This window comes from Orycteropus afer, unplaced genomic scaffold (assembly GCF_000298275.1).
Source record: "Orycteropus afer afer isolate SDZICR_OR568_19922 unplaced genomic scaffold, OryAfe1.0 scaffold00183, whole genome shotgun sequence".
Classification (NCBI taxonomy): Eukaryota; Metazoa; Chordata; class Mammalia; order Tubulidentata; family Orycteropodidae; genus Orycteropus; species Orycteropus afer.
In genome coordinates, this window is record NW_006921770.1 from 6,235,656 (window position 1) to 6,253,918 (window position 18,263).

Consider the following 18,263-nt stretch of genomic DNA (forward strand, 5'->3'; position numbering starts at 1 on the left):
TAGGGACACGTGTCATCCATGGAATAAAATGAGCTCCCTCCTTATGGGCAACAGAACAGCCTCTTGGCCAAGATAACCATCAACATGCAAAGAGCTTTCACACACACACACACACACACACACACACACAAATAATAAATTAAAATATTTAGATTGATTGCAAAAAACTAAAAAAAACACATAAATACATAATGTATATTTTATTTTTATCTCTCAAAACACACTATTACTCATTCTCTCCAAGAACATAGGGCTTGGAAGTGATTGGAAATGCTCTATATCTTTGTTTCCTTACTCTACTCAGATGTCTGATTAGGACATATCATTTCACATGAGTGAGCACAAACAGGAGTCAACTCAAGACTTTCTCCCTGCATGGAATCAGACAAAGCCTTCTCTCTCATTTCTGAGCAGCAGAGACACAATCTTCTAATGAAATTCTGCTGCCATGGACACAGAAACATCCTTAAATTGTGGGACTGGGGAGGGGAGTAAGAGAGGAGATATGCACATAACAACAACAATGTGCCGCCTTCATAAACAGTTTATGTATACAAGTGGGAAAAAAATAGCATGTGGTTTGAGGTGAAAATCTATCACCTTGGAGACTTAGTAACTGTGTGACCTTGTACAATTTATATGATCTCTCTGAGACTAATTTATCAAATGGGGCTACGGGTTCTGGAAGGGAGGTGGTACAGGGCATTTAAAGAGATAATTTGATTTTGGTTGGTTTCATTTATCTGTTCATACCCCAGGTCCTAAATAGTTATTAGCATGGACTGTCTTATTCACCTCAGAAACTTCTAGGATTCAGTTTAGGGGAGTATTTTCTTGTATTGGTATACGATAGAATTTTCACTGAGTGAAGACAAAGTGACAAAAATGAAGACCATTTAGTGTGTTTTCCTTCCACTTAGAATACTCTCTTCCTCTCACATACACACATGCACGCAGGCACATACACACACACACACACACACACATTTCACCTGAATAATTTCTATGTATGTTTTACATATCAATTCAAATATCACTTCCTCAAAGAAGCCTTCCTCAATCCTTATAAGAGACCTCATTTCTGTGGTCTCATAGTACTTTTTGACTTTCTTTCACACACTTTTAGGAGTTCTGGTGGCATAGTGCCTAAGGCATTTGACTGCTAACCAGAAGGCTGGCAGTTCAAACCCTCCAACAACTCCTCAGAAGGAAGGTTTGGCAATCTACTTCCATGGTGCTACTGCCTCAAAAACCCAAGGAGGGGCCACTATGAGTCAGATTTGACTCGATGACAGTGAGTTTGGTTTTTCTGGTTTTCTCCACACACTTTTAACCATGGATAATTACACATTTGAGTGATGATTTGGTTAATGCTGACCTTAGGGAAACCAACTGTCCCCATTTTCCTGGAACTTAGGGGTTTTCCGGAATGTATAACTTCCAGTGCTAAAACTAAGAGACTCTTGGCCAACATGAGTACCCTAGTCTGTCTCTCCTTTACAATGGAAAACTCCATTGGATTTTGGAGACTATGGCCTTTCAGAAGCAGACATATCAGGCTTATCTTCTGAGGCACCTCTCCTTGAGTTCAAACCACTAGTCTTTTGGCTAGTGCTTGAGTATTTAAACATTTTACCACAGGGAAATTTTTCTTCCTGTTGTAGATGCTAAATGTCCCTTTTCAATGAGAGTATGGTGGTAGTAGAATTTATCATTTCCTGTTGTTTGTCAAAACTTAAAGTTAACAGTGCTCTGTGATTTCCTTGCCATCTCTCACCTCTGTCCCATTAGAGATAAGAAAAACTAATTTGAGGAATCACTAGTTTAATAAACAGAGAACCAGAATAGTTGGTGTCAAGACAATCAGAGGTCTGTCCCTGTGCTAAAATGTTAGACCATAAACTCCCTGAAGCAAGAATTATCTCTATTAAGTTCATTTCTATAACTGTAGGGCCTAGCACAGTGGCAGGCATATAGTAAGGGCTGAATAAATACTTGTTGAATAAATTAATTAATTCTATCTCTAGCCTCAAGACATGGGGGAGTAAAACCATTTGTGTCTTATTCCCTTCTCCCCATCCTCTAGCTCCCTAACCACCATCATAATTTTAATTGCAATATCCACTTGTATGAGTCATTCCTGTTGTCCTATCTCATTTATTGATACATTTTCCCTATACCTGCAAAGAACACCCATATTCCTGCCACAAACACACACACACAAAAATTGTAGTACCTTGAATACTGATAGTGCCTCTCTCTATCTCTGTCACCTCCATGGCTTTGCTCAAGCTATTCCCTCAGCTTGGAATACCTACTCTACCTCTTCTAGCTAAATCCTACTAGTCTTTTAAAACTAAGCTTATGCCCCATCCTATAAAAAATATCCTTGGACCATCCCACTCCTTACCCCTTCTTCTGGCTGCAATGTCCTTCTACAACAATCTGTCTGTCTTTACCATCCCATAATCCACACTGTGTTCCAGTTATCTGCTTGTTTGTCCACCTCTCCCCTAAATGAGGAGCTTACTAAAGACAAGAACTGTGTCTGATTCATCTCTGTGTCTCTAGCACCTATTAGAAGGTAAAAGCATGTTTTTAGGTGGCTAGTAAATGTTTGTAGAAGGAAGTAAATTATCAGTTACCTAGAGCCACAAAAATGCTGAGTAGGAAACATACACAAAACCTTAGTGATGTATAAAAATAGATGTTTATTTTTATTCACAAGTCTATCAGTTGGCTGGGTAATTCTGGTGATCTGGGCTGGTCAGCTGCTGGTCAACTAGGAGGGCTTTGGATCTTTCCTGGGTGCTCTCATATATCTGGGGCAACACTTGAGACAACTGGGCTGACTCAGCTCTGCTTCACGTGTCTTTTCATGAAACAGGCTAGCCTGGGCGTGTTCCCTGAGCAAAAGCAGAGGAGCAAGGGAAGAAGTAAAAGCACACACCCCTCTAGAGGCCTAGGTATGGAAAACAAGCACAGCATCACTGTCATCTCATTCTGTTGGCCAAACATGTCACAAGGCTGGCCCAGATTCAACCATTTGCCATCGAGTCATGAAGACCCCTTGTGTGGAAGAGTAGAACCATGTTCCATAGAGTTTTCAGTGACTGATTTTTCAGAAGTAGATCATCAGGTACACTTGAAACTTTTGATTGGCAGCTGAGCACAGTAACTGTTTGCACCACCCTGAGACTGTGGCCCAGATTCGAAAGGTGGCTGGATGTAACCACAAAGCTCCATTGCAAAGGGTGTGAATACAGGGAGCGGTGGACAATGGCGACCATTCAGGTAATTAGTCTGCCACAGGGAGAGGGTCAGCAAGGAAAAATCTAGTCACTATCTTTACAATGCAATTGCTTTTGCTAGCCTGATATCTATATGAATTTATCACAAAGGTTTCCAAAGGTAGAGCCATGACGACCCCCCCACACACAAAAAGTATACAATAAGAAATTGAATTCCATTGTCACAGAAATAACAGGTGAAAGGAGGATAAGGTTCCCTCTACCTACGAGAGTCACTGTTTTCACATACTTTATCCCTTTCTTTCCAGATCAGTAAAGACCCGATTTTTGTACCAGGAGTCTGGGGCCCTTATTTTTCAGCCATGGTCCCTGGGTTGTGGCTGAATGAAGGTGGTCAAAGTGTTACTGGAAAATTGGTAAGTGGACACTTCTTACAGTACAGTCCTGAACATTTTTGCATTAGCCCATTGACAAGCTGATTTGGTCTCATTACCCCTGTACACAGTATATAGGGTGAATATGCAAATTCCTGATCAGAAGAATTGGCTCTCTCTTAGTGTTGTTGTTTGTTGCTTGCTCCATAGGGTTTTCAAGGCTGCGACATTTTGGAAGCAGATTTCCAGATCTGTTTTCCTAGGCACCTCTGGGTGGGTTCCAAATCCTTTCAGTTAGTAGTTGAATGCTTAACCATGTGCACCACCCAGCAACCTTCTCTTAGTGTAGGGCCTAACATGTGGTGCTAGCAACATGTTTGCTAAAGAAATATATGTTGATCCAAACAGTGATAACTAATCCATCTTCTCACCTCTGATTTGTCCCCACATGAATCCACCTTTCACACAGCAACTAGCGTGATATTCTACTTTATTAAAATGACCATGTAACTACCCAGTGCCAATCTTTCAAGGGTTCCTCATAGTCCTTGGGACATAAATAAGACTAGTTTTCTTTGTACATTATACCCTTTCTGGGCTGTCCCCTCCAGTCCCATACTTATACCTGCCATGAAAGTTAGTTTGTCCTCCTAATAGCTTCATCATGAGTCATGTTATTTTACTTCACTGTGTCTTTGTATGTGCTTCATCACCTATGGAATTCTTTACTATTTTGATAACTCTTATCACAATCTATTATTCATATTGTTTTACAAATATATTTTTTACACAGAAAACTGTGAGCTCCTTAAAAGCAAGGGCTATATTATACTTCTCTTTATATCCAATGCACCTAGCTTAGTGCCTGGCTCATAGAAGGTGCTTGGTAAAAATGTGTTTAAATGAATGAGGTTGTGAAACACTTTACAGGGAGAAGTTATTTGTGCTGAGTCTTAAACAATAACACCATGACACAGACCATGTAAAATGGTAAAGATTGTCTTCTAGGCAAAGACATGAGAGTGAAAAATATCAAAGCACATTTCAACTTTAGCCTACGCTATTCTTAGAGGATGGCTTGCAATAAAAGTTAGAGATCTAGGCAGGGGGTACATCATAACAAATTCTTGTAAACATGCTGAGTAATTGAACTTGATCTAGTAGACCAGTGAATTGGAATAGTGGACTGATTTGGTCAGAGCTCAGTTGTAGAAAACTCTTGCAAGCAGTAGTGAGTAAGAAGGCTTGAGGGTGCATGGCTAGAGGCAGGGAGAGCAACTTTAGTAGATTAGTCCATTATCCTGACAGAAAGTGATGAAGGTTTTAATGAGGACTGAGAATTAAGGTCAAGAAATTAGCAGGGCTTCTGAGGGATTGAATGTGGAAGGCAAGAGAAAATGAGACCTAGGCTCAATTACCCAACTTTACAACTTTTAATACATTATATTGGGATTATTCATTTATGTTGGATTCCCTCACCAACTCCTCTAAATGTACAGCAAACAAAAAGTGATCTGATCCAAAGATGGATGTAGATACAGCTATTAGTTTCCATTTCTTATTGTATTGCTATTTTATGCAACAGCAGTCACCATAAAGTAGATTCCAACTTGTGGAGCCCCTACATGTGTCTGACTGGAACTATGTTCCATAAGGTTTTCAATGGGTGATTTTTTGAAAGTAGATCTCCAGGCCTTTCTTCCAAGGTGCCTGTGGGTGGACTTGAAACTCCAACCTTTTGGTAAGCAGCTCAGAGTGTTAGCCATTTACATCATTCAGGGACTTATTTTGTACTTAGTTGTCTGAAATTCTCATTCAAAGTAGATGGAAGCATGGTAGGATGGAGGGATTCAAAGAGCACATGCTATGCCCTTTCTTGTGCCAGGCTACAGAGATGAGTTAAGTCAATGAGACCCAGTCAGTCTCTGATTTTAAGCAACACATAGTCTAATAGGGAAGCTCAGTAGGTATGAAGTAAATAAAATTTGAGTGGTCTTAATAACCAGTGCTAGAAAGTTGACAAGGAAGAACCGACATAGCCCTGAGGTATAGAAGGACTGGAACCTTCCACTCGCCTGTTTAAACTAGTCTGCATATTTACACAGATTTTTAGTTAAATATCCTTTCTTTGTGTGTAACACATTGAAAATGCATTACTGGATTAGAGCCCTTCTCAATCCCCCTCATCGTATAATCACCTTCAGCTGATCCAAAACTCATGACACCATCCAGAGGCATTTCTAACAAGGATAAAGATTCTGTAAGCCACCTCTTTGTTCAGGATGCATCGCTCATGAACCTATCCATCAACAAGTTTTCAGAAACATAGTAGGCAACTTGGACATCTGTATCAGCGTGGAAATACTTTCCCCAGCATTTGGCTCAGAGTTTGCTCTGTTGCTATGGATACAAGCCATTTTTACCCAAACAGTATGATGTATCTTTGTGGAAAAGCATTGGTTATGCCTGTTCTGTGATCCTGAATTTAAATTAGAAATGTGACCTCTTTTCTGCCATTACTAAAAATCTTCATAATAGTCCACTATGGTTTTTGACAGGAGTCATGGGCCTTTATCTATTTCGTTGGCTTTGCACCATCAACCAATCAGAGCACATTTAGAGCTCCACTTTGGAGAATTTCACATATAAATAGTTTCATTGGACATAGGCAGTTGCACTGGACACAGAGAAAGGGCATGATTAATCCTCAAGTTACAAAGAGTATAGTCTGAGGGAACCCAAAAGTTATAATCATGGGGTAACTTGAATCAAAAGGAAAACGGACTGCCCAATATAGCATCTGTCCAAAGAGGCCAAGCAGAGAAACAGAGATCAACTGTAAAATAAAGGGATGTAATACGAATAGCAATACTGACAGCTATAATAATAATTAGGCAATGTGCTGAAGATTCACTCTGTAGCACATACACAACCTTGTTCATCTTTGAATGATATTCATAATAAACATAATGCCAGACATTTATTTAAAAGCTTATTCTCTAGTCTGAATTCTAAGTTTTTCATGTGTTATTTCATTTAATCCTCTCAAAACTCCTGTGAAATAGCTATATTGTCTGCATTTGACAGATGGAGAACTGAAACTCAGAGAGGGGTAGGGTAGAAAGCACAGCCTGGAGAGAGTCCCTGAGTTGCTGACATACCATCAAGAGCCTTTTTATGCACATTCTTTCCTACTGACCTTTCCTTCCAAAAAAAATCCAAACTCACTGCAGTTTCCTTACCATTACCTTATTCTGGATTTTTCTCTTGTGAATTTGGATCTCTGGCTTTACCACAAATTGTTATTATATAGGGGCATTGTAAGAGGAAGCTGCATTTTTTGTTGTTGTTGTTGTTGTTGTTGTTCTTTGCTTCATGTGTACCTAAGTCTCTAATATGCCACACCTGAGAAGGTCTGCCTCAGTAATACATTGCCCCAGTTGTTGTTAGATGCCATCAAGTCAATTCAACTCATAGTGAAGCCATGTGAAAGAGTAGAACTGCCCCATAGGGTGCTCTAGGCTGAAATCTTAATGGGAAAGAACCTTGGTGGCACAGTGTTTAAAGCAGTTGGATGCTAACCAAAATGTCTGCAGTTCCAACCCACCAACCACTCCAAGGGAGAAAGATGTGGCAAATTGCTTCCATAAAGATTATAGCCTTGGAAGACCTATGTAGCAGTTCTACTCTGTCCTATAAGATCACTTTAAGTCAGAATCGACTCAGTGGCAATGGGTTCTAGGTATCTTAATGACAGCAGATCTCCATGTCTTTTTCCCACAGAGCTGCTGGCTGAGTTCAAACTGCCAACCTCTGGGTTGGCAGCCGAGCTCTTATCTATTGTGCCAGCAAGGCTCCTACATTGTCCCTAGTATCCACTAAACACACAGCCATAGATATACCATCTATAGCAGAAGAGAAGAGAGAGGAAATGGGAAAGGAGAGGGAAAAAGTAGTAAAGGAGGGAGAAGAAAAAATACAGAAGCTATACACTGGAAAAATAAAAGATATTGTCTCATTTTGACAAGTAAATGCCTATCTCCCATTGCAAAACAAATCCTCCATTCCAAATATGTGAATACATTGGTACTTTAAAAAAATCTCTATCTGGGTAATTTTAGGGTGAGGGAAAAAAAAAAATGAAACTGGCTTTTTTCTGGGTCTGGAGCCCTTGCAATTTCATTTGACTGAGATTTGGACTTATTTTTCATCATTTCAAGATTGTACCACTGTTTTTTGTTTTTTTGTTGTTTTTTCTTTTCTTAGAAAGGCTTGTGCCCCCCTCCCACAGATGACTAATTTATCTTGCATCACTAAGTACCCATCCAGGATTTCCTTGTGCTTGTTGATACTTTTTCCAGAAAAAAAAATGTATATATATGTGTATATATATGCAAAAAAACATTGCTCTTTGCCTAGGCTTTTCCATAGAAACTCAAGTCAGTGCAGACACTGCATCTACATGCTAGAGCTTGTTTCCAATTGGACCATGGCCATCCCTGCCTTCAAGAGCTATGTTGTCAGCTTCTGTCAAGCTGGTCCCTGACTCATGCAGACCCCAAGCAAACAGAATGGGCCATCCCCACTATTGATTGTATATCCAACCCACCTTTGTGATCCAGAGGGGTTCATTGGCTAATATTCAGAAGTAGATTACCAGGGCTTTCCTCCTAGTCCATCATCAGCCAGAAGCTCTGCTGAGACCTATTTAGCATCACAGCAACATGCAAGCCTCTACAAACAGACTAGTGGTGGTTGTGCCTGAGATACACTGGCTGGAAACTGAACCTAGTTCTTCCCCATGAAAGGCAAGAATTCTATCACTGAACTACCAATGCCTTTCAAGACCTCCACCACTCTCTCTTTTGAGATCTTTGTTATTAGGAATAGAGCCAGGTAAGAGAGGCTGAAACAAGTTCCTAAGCTGTTCCTGGCATGCTAGGAACCCCTAGAGGGTTCCCCAGAGGATGCATGGCTTTGGTTCTCTGGGAAGTCCAGTATCTCTCTCATTCCTGTACTCTTCTCATTGCCTGACCTCCAGTTCTTGGGACATAAGCCTGAGAAGTCTGGCCTGCTACCTGACTTGCAGATTTTGAGTATGCCAGCCCCTGCAACAACATGAGCCAGGAGAGGTCTTCAGCTTGTCTCCTGACCACAGATTTGGGACTTCTTAGCCTCTACAGTAGGAGCTCTGGTAGCATAGTGCCTAAGGCACTGGACTGCTAACCAGAAGGCTGGTGGTTCAAACCCACCAGCCACTCCTCGGAAGGAAGGTTGGGCATTCCTACTTCCGTAGTGATACTGCCTCGGAAACCCAAGGAGGGGTTGCTATGAGTTGGGGCCGACTTGATGGCAAATAACAACATAACAACAGCCTCCACAATAGTGTGACCCCTTTCCTCATAATTACATGAGCCATTTCCTTGAAATAAATTTCTATATATATATATATATATATTTATGTATCTTCACTGGTTTTGTTCCTTTAGAGAACCCAGGTTAATATTGTTTGAATATAAGATTTTAACATAAGCCACGGGGTCCCAACATAGCAAGCTACTCTGTGCTCATGGAATTTTAGTATTTGTTCATGGTAAGTGCCTATCTGCCTCTTCCCTCATCTTCAAGGACACTCAGCCTGGGGCTAACCTCACCAAGTCAGTCTCCTATAGTATGGAAAGCTTATAGTGTATACAGACTGCACAAGTGACAGAGATAGTTGATTCCCTCATTATGCCCTGTTACAGAGATTTCCTATGCCCAGAATTACCTACTGTGGTAACAAGGATGTGGTTATATGATCCCCATCCTCCAGCAGCTTGTCATCTAATGAGAAAGCTGGACACATAAACTGCTAGTTTATAATTTATTATAGCACATGAAAGTAGATTATATTACCCCTTCCAACCTACTAGGAAGGTTCCAAAACCAGTTGCCACTGAGTGGACTCTGACTCATGGTGACCCCGCGTGTGCCTGAGAACAACTGTGGTTCATGGGGTTTTCAATGGCTGATTTTTATGAAGAAGGTCATCAGGCCATTGTTCCAAGGCACTCTGGGTAGATGTGAACCTGCAACCTTTCAGGTAGTAGAGCATGTTAACTATATGCACCACCCAGAGATTCCACTAGGAAAGTAGAGACAGCCATTTATTAAATACCTGTTATGTGCCAGTATAGGTCCTGTTTTGGTTACCTATGCCGCTCTGACAAGAATACACCACAAATGGGATGACTTTAACAAACAGGAGTTTATTCTCTTACAGTTAGGGAGGTTAGAAGTCCAAGTACAAAGTGCCAGATTCTAGGGGCTAGGTGAAAGCCCCTCGACCTCAGGCTTCAGCTCTGCCTCTTGCTTCTGGCCCACTGAAGCTAGAGGCATCTCTTCACTCAGGCAGCTACTGACTGCTGAGGCTAACAAACCCAAGGCCAACAAATAAAATGGCACAGTCCCAATGTTGCCAAACCACATGACAGGCCATTGATTCAAATCCACTGTAAGTTCCAAGGTAGGCAGAGCATGGCAGGCTGCTGAACAATGACACAACTATATGCAGGGTCCAAGCATGCCATAAGCTAGAGACCATTCCCAAAGCTGTTTCTTATATATGGGAAGCAGACCACATACCCAAAGCAGCTACTCAGCTGGTTGTGGTAGATCCCACCATGAAGGTGATTGCCAATCTCATCATGGGGAATAACTACCACCATCTGCCCAGCCACTCAACCAGGCCCAGCCAAGCTGACACAAACATAACTACCACCAGTCCATTCCAAAAAAAAAAAAAAAAAACCCACTGCTGTGGAGTCAGATCCAACTCATAGCAACCCGCCTTGGGTTTCCGAGGCGGTATGACTACAGAAGTAGATTACCCAATCTTCCTTCCAAGGAGTGGCTGGTGAGTTTGAACTGCCAGCCTTCTGGTTAGCAGTCAAATGCCTTAGGCACCATACCACCAGAGCTCCTATAGGCCCATTAAGATTCATTATTTTATCTGAATTTCACAGCATGTCTGTGAGGTCAGTGTTGTTATATTAGTTTTACTAGTGAAGAAGTAGGCTCAGAAAGGTGAGGCAATTTGATTAAGGTATTTCAGTTTTATGTGGCAGAGCCATGATTCAAACCCAAGTCAGCCACTGGAGGTGCAGGGTCTTTCCAGAACTGGACCCGCCTTTTGTGGAGCTGCCTGTCTGAGTTTTCTTTTACAGACACCTTTGAGAAGAAGTGATTGTTGGTTATGTGTGTTTCTTTCCAAGTATATTAAAGCAAATACAGTTGGTAAGGCCATGAGGGGAAACTACATGTGTATCAGTATCAAGATCTACATATTGGTTTAGGTGTGTCCCTGGCATTTCACATTAGCTAATTGGAATGACTTCATGGCTATAGAGACCAACTCTGCATAAACAAATGCCTTCTTGTTCCCTCCTCCTGCCTTGCTTTCACTGTGCTTTTTGTATACCCACCTGAATTCCTGCACAGCTTCCTAATTGGTTTCTTGCCTCTAATCTTTGCCTCTCTTGATCTACAACTAAAGCCATCTTTCTAAAACATATGTATGACCATATCATTCTTGGTAGTTCTCCAATTGTCTATAGAATAAAGTCTAGACTCTTTAAAATGACATTTGTTTATACAACTAGTATCTATTGATTGCAAACTCTGTTCCAAGCATCATTCTGAGTGAGAGAATAGCAGTAAACAGAACAGCTTCCTCCTCTCAAAAAACATCTGTGCCATTTTGAGGCTTACATACTAACAGAAGGAGACAGACAATAAACAAGAAATAGAACAACAAAATGAGAAATAAATCAATTTTATGGTATATAAAAAAACTCTTTTAGTATAAGTTATTAAGAGTAATAAAGGAGATGGCTTGAGAGGTTAGATGGGCAGGTTACAGTTTCAAGTAGGTGATCATTGATGTGACATTTGACCAAAGAACTCAAGGAAGGGAAGGAAGTTCGTCATTTGGAAATCTGGAGGAAGGAGAGATCAGACCAAGGGAATGACCAGTGGAAAGGTCCTGAGGGGGTTTCTTGCCTGCGAAATTACAAAAACAGCAAGGAGGCCACTGTGGTTGGGACAGACTGAACCAAGATGAAACCAGTAGACTATAGGTTTAGAGAGGTAGTGAGACTCTATCACGTAGGATTTGCAGGCCAAATGTAAGAATTTTGGCTTTTATTCTGAGTGAAATGGGAAACCATGGGAGGACATTGAGCTGAAGGATAATATGATATAACTTAAGTTTTTAAGGTTTGTTCTGGCTGCTGACTACTGTGTTGAGAATAGATCGTGGATTGGGAATGTGGGAGTTGAAAGCAGGGAAACTAGAAAGAGGTTATAGTGATAAGCCAGCTGAGAGATGGGGACAGTGGCAGTGAACCTGGAAAAAGTGGGTAGATTTTGAATATTTTAGAGGGTGGAGCCAATAGGATTCCCTGTGGATTGGTTATCCTCCTTTATTTGCAGTGTTTTAACTATTTACAATTAATGTAAAGATGAATATGTTTGGATTTAGGTATTCCATTTTCCTATTTGTTTTCTGTGATGCAGAAAAAAGAGGGGTCAGGGTTGTGTACCTAAGCAACTGGAAGGATAGTTCTGCCATCATTGGAGAAGATGCATTGGAGGTAGAGGAGAAAGAGACAGGAAGAGTCAAGAATTACTTCCAGTTTTTTGTCTGTAGTAACTGATATACTCCCATAGACAATCCCCTATCATTTGTCCTAATCGAGGTAAAGAGCACCATCATGTATACATTCATTAAAGCACAAAAAAACTAGAATTAATTCTTGACTTCTTTCCCTTTCCTCCACATCAGACCTCAGAGAGTCCTTTTGGTTCCACTTCCAAGATTTATCATCAGTCCATCTGCTTTTCCTTGTCTCCACCCCCAGCACCATTGCCCTAACCTGTCTCTGTCCTGGTCTGTGTACAGCAAATCATGCACATTTTAAAGAAATTGGGAGAAATTAAACATAATCTTTTTGTATTTATCTTCATATTTACTACCCCATTGATTTCTATTTCTTCTGAAAATTTAAGTTTCCATCTGATTATCTTGTTCCTTTAGCCTGAAGAACTTTCTTTAGCATTGCTTGCAGTGTAGATCAGCCAGCAAAAAATCCTCTTAGTTTATATTTACTTGAAAATATATTTATTTTACTTCCTATTTTTAAAGGTGTTGTGCTCAATATAGAATTCTTAATTGACATTTTTTTCCAATGGTATTCTGGCACCATTATTATGAGAAATTAGCCATCATTTGTTCATTTTCCCCCCATGTGCAATGTGTTTTTCGCTGACTGCTTTCAAGATTTTCTCTTAATCTTTAGTTTTTATCGTGGTGTGATGGGGTGTGGATTTCTTCGGATTTATCCTTCTTAGATGCACTAAACTTCTTTAATTTATAAATTGATTACCTTTCACCAAGTTTAGGAAATTTTCAGCACTTACTTTAAAAATAACTTCTGCCCCATTTGCTCTCTTTCCTCCTTCTGCAACTCTCCTTACACATAGTAGGTTATTGTCCCACAGATCTCTGAAGGGCTCTGTTTCTTTTTAAAATCTCTCACTCTCTCTCTTATACACTCCATTGCTCTATTTTCAAGTTCATTGACTCTTTTTCTGTTACCTGCAATCAGCTGTTTTGTCCATCCACTGAAAAATTATTTATCTCAGATACTATGTTTGTAAGTACTATAATCTCCATTTTTATAGTTTATATTTCTTTGCTGAGGTTTTCCATTTATTAGTTATGAGACTATTTTTCTTTACATCCTTGAGCATTAAGCTTCCTGCTTTAAAATTCTTGTCTTTAATTCAAACATCTGTGTAACCTGTGATTCAGTGTCTAGGTATTGGCTTTTCTCTTAAGTATAGATTACGTTTTCCTGCTATTTCATATGTTTAGTAATTTAGATCATACCTTGGACATTGTGATGATATATAGTACAGATTCTGGATTATCCTATATTTCTCTCAAGAGTATTAATTCTTTTGTTTCAGAAAGTAGTTTACCTGACTGAAATAAAACTGCAAGTTTTGTCTCTTGTGGTGGGTACACACCGAAATCTCTGTTATTTTAGCCTTAGCTAGGCTACGTGTAGTGTTCCCCATGCACATCTCATCCAGAAATTAGGATAGCATTTATACATACAATTTGGGGATCCCTTTTTATGACTGTCTCATTTCTGAGATTTCTCCCTACCCCTTTTGTTTCCTAGCTACTCTGATTGTACTAAACTCTGATCTCTCATTTCTTAACTAGTAAAACAGGATATTACTGAGTATTTACCACCCAACATGCCACTGATTGGGACCTGCCCTCAGGCAAAAATCTATAAAACCAGGAAATATCCCTACTTTTTCCTCCCACATCTCTATTCTTCTCCAATCTTTGCATGGTTTTGATCAGTTTCCAGTGTCTTCAAATAATTAGTTGGTCTACTTTGATTAGCATTTAAAATTGCTATCTGTAAGAGGGTTGAAGGTTGGGCAATCCTACTTCTGTAGTGATACTGCCTCGGAAACCCAAGGAGGGGTCGCTATGAGTCAGGTTTGACTTGATGGCACATAACAACAACAACAAGGGGGTTGATATGATATGAGCTCTTTAACCATTATATGAACCCTTATTATTATTTTTTTTTTTTTTAAGTAAATGGAATAACTTTACTTCCCTTGTTGAAACTGTTCTGTGTTTTCCCATTGTACCTGTAACAAAATGGAAAGCCTTTACCATGGTCTACTTTGCCTCACTTCTTACCTCTCCATCCTCATTTTACACTTTCTCCCTTCTGCACTTCCCTCTAGTCCCACTGGATTACTATCAATTTCTGACTCTTCTATTTATTTTTGTATCCTGAGTTATTAGAATGATGCTTAGCACAAGGTAGCCATAATCACATGTTAGTTTCATGAATAAATGAATGAATTAACAAATTATAAAAATGCACAAAGCTACCAAGGTCTGGTGATGAATGAAACTAATTAACCATGCATTAAATCAGGATTTAAGTACTTGTGAATAGAGTTGCTCTATGTAAAGTTAATATTAAAATTTTTTAAAAAATTGTTTATACTCCCTTTGAGGAGTATTTGTTTCTCTTAAAGACTGTTTACTGTTGAAACCTATAATGCTTTTCAACAGCACAAAAGAAATTATGTAGGTTGGGCTTTCTTCTTTCATTAGAATTTCAAGGCTGAGAAAAATCCAACAAAGTATTTTAGATTTGAGAGCATAAAACTACCTAAGTAAAGAGTTTAAATTGTTTAGATGAAGGAAATCATGTTATACATAAATGGAAATGGAAAGAAGGAAGATGTGACAAGTGATGGACTTTTCTCTGTCTAATGACTACTTTACTCTCTCTTCAAGGCAAAGTAAAGATAGTCTCAAAACTACTACATGGCACTGACTTAAAGGGAAAAAGCAGTAACGTACCTTTATCTTACAAAATGACCACAGAACCTAAAATTCTTAAAGTAATTCTAAGGTCACTTTTGTTTTGTGTTTACCTTGCCTATTATAACCAATGCTTTTGATATCTCAGATAATATAGTTCTCTGTGTCATTTTACAAACATTTTGGCTATTTGTGATATTAATTTATTAAATGTTTCAGAGATAGAATTGGAGACGGTTTTGACTTACTCCCTCATTTTATAGAGGTGTAGAAGAGGGAAGAATCTTGTCCAAGGTCATACCCTTGACCAGACCTAAACTCAGGTTTCAGGATCTTTGTCTTGTGTTTACTCTGCTATATCAAGCGCTGAAAACTCAAATGTCTAGAATAATCAGACAGATAGCTTAAATGAATAAACAAACTAAGCAAATAAATATGCTTTACTTCCATAAATTTTTAATTCAAGCTCACAGTGCTCTGGAATGAATTCCACATTCCCTTCTTTGACAGAGAGATGGACATAATAATTTACCAGTAAAGCAGGAGCTCTGATAGTGCAGTGGTTAAGGCATTCAGCTGCTAATAAAAAGGTCAGTGGTTCGACTTATCTGTGTGTGGGAGAAAGATGAGGCAGTCTGCTTTCATAAAGATTTACAACCTTAGAAACACTATTGGGCAGTTCTACTCTGTCCTGTAGTGTCACTATGAGTTGGGATTGACTCAATGGCAGTAAGTTCCCAGTAAAGCATCAGTGCAATCATAATAATGAATCAATAAAGCCTGGTGTCTGTTGTTGGGGAATAATAGGGAATAATGGGTCCTCTGACTAACTGGTGGGTGCATGCCTGTCTGAAGGGCCTGGTTATCACTCAGCTCCAGCTGACTGTGGCCATGAGGGGTGGGGTATAGGTGGTCAAGTGTTTTACATTTTTCAATTCTTCAAAAGAAGCCAGAATCTGAGTTTTAAGTGAAATCTCTAAATTTTAAAATGTGGGCTCATTTGTAAAAAACATTATGCAGTTCAAATAAAATACATCTGTGGACCAGATGTCATTTCATACTCCTGGTTTATGATCTCTGTATTATACTACATTGTGTTTCTATTCCCCACATTTCCAAATACAGATACCACCTTTATAAGGAAGGGCTTGAAAAACCCAACCTTAGTTATATACTGTTATATGGACTTTCCTTCTTGATCTGGACCAGAAAGGCATCCTGAAGAAGACCTGACTCCAGTCAGTTCAAGCTTCCTACTTATTCATGTAGTTTTTAGGCTTTTCCACCTACTCTAAGAGTTACTTGCTCTTGGAGCTGAAATCTGAGAAGATGTAGGAAACAAGAAAATAATCTGTAGGGTGAGAATAGCTCTGTCTGTATATTTCTAAGGCAACCACTTTGCAAGGACAGTCATTGTGGTAAAACTGGTTATTTCACTGGGAAACAAATAACCACTAATTGGATACTGTGTTCTTCTAGAGAATATAACATGACAGAGACCAACTCTAAGAACAGGCACTCCAGGTGACTGAAATGAATGCTCATTTATTTGACAAACTGGCCTCTTCTTTGTTAAGCAGGGTGAATCTTTGCCAGCAGAGGCTGTGAGAAAAACAAAAATTTCAGCTGACCACTTGGAATCATGGTTGTCCAACTCTTTTTACTCTTTTGGCTGACCCCCTTATCTTTCATGATTGGTATTGTGAACTGAAAACCCACTATATACCAGGCACTTGTCACAAGTTTCCCTGCAAAGCAAATATTACTGTCATCATTTACAGTTGTAGAAACTGAGGCTCTGAGAGGTTAAGTAATTTTGTCAAGGTAGCACAGCATGTAAGTATAGACCATGCTTGAATTCAAAGTGTATTTCCAAATTCAAGTCTATTTCCAAAGCCTATGTTGTTTGCACTAAGCCACAATTCTTTCTTAGTTACTAAGACCTGAAGATTATAGCCAGCCTTGACATTGATTTCTTTATATTCTATAACTGGTCAGTTCCTATATCTGTTTTATTTTATTTAAAATGTGGCTTGTTCATTCATCTAAGACACCAAACATTATTCTAGGCACTGGGAAGTGGGGAATAATGGGGCTCTTGCTTTAAAATAATTTAAGGGTAAGAGATAGACATATAAACTAATGATTGTAAAAGATCTTGATGAATGATGTAATAGAATGAGGATGGAGAATACTTGTTGTACCTTATATTCCCACTGCCAGCCAGTGATCCTGGTCTGCATTCCCTGCCTGGGCCATCTCAGTCCTGCTACTCTACCAGAGTGACTTTCCTAAACTTTTCATCATTTTGCTCCCCAAATGAAAGTAATTGTCTATGTCCACCAATCTACATAAACAGTGGCCTGACTTTCAGGATACACTGTCTCTAACCCCATTCTCATTATTGATCCATATTTGCACAACTTCATTTATTCTGTAATTTAATATATAGTTACCCTGTGCCTACAATAATAAAGAGGACCAAACAGAAATGGTTCCTGCTTTGTGTGGAACTTACAGTTTATTGTTAGACATCACTCAGAAAATTGCTATGAGATCATATAATGGACCCCTGTTAGTTTATTCATTCGACATTTATTCAACAAATACTTATTGAACATCTGTGACATGCTGAGTCCACGAGTGGTGAAAATGTTTAACATACCCGCCTGATAACTAAAAGGTTAGAGGTTTGAGTCTACCCAGAAGCCCTCAGAAGAAAGGCCTGGCAATCTACTTCCAGAAAACAAACCATTGAAAATGGTATGGAGCACAGCTCTCTTTGGCATGCGCAGGGTTGCTATGAGTCAGAATAGACTTGGCTATTGGTTACTGGTATACTATACTGGGTAAGGAGCTAGACCAATTCCCTTACTGCTTACACCATGTATGTATTTTCATCTGTATGTCTCTATTGAACATGGTTTCCTTTCTGGCACAACTTTCCTCCAGCCCTTTATGCCTTCAAACTCTCATGCTCTTAGCCTCTCAGCTGAAGCCTGTCTTCCCCAACTATACAATGACTGCCCAGTTATTGACCCCTTGCTTTCTACTTCTATGTAGTTCTTATATTCCACTGTATCCCCTGAGCCTGGGACAGTATATTGAATACCTGCACTTTTTTTTTTTTTTTTTAATTAGGATTTGGGTGAAGATTTACAGAGTAAATTCACTTTTCATACAGCAGTTCACATATACTTTGTCTCATGTCATTGACCAAAATTT

The 18,263-nt window shown here is 39.4% G+C and overlaps 1 protein-coding gene across 1 annotated transcript in view; it reads left to right on the forward strand.

The window, feature by feature from the left end:
- FGGY (FGGY carbohydrate kinase domain containing) overlaps positions 1-18,263 on the forward strand; it is a 694,306-nt gene that overhangs the window by 501,778 nt on the left and 174,265 nt on the right. The window contains 1 exon segment of the mRNA XM_007947412.2: positions 3,560-3,667. Within this exon segment, the coding sequence (XP_007945603.1) occupies positions 3,560-3,667 (108 nt within the window).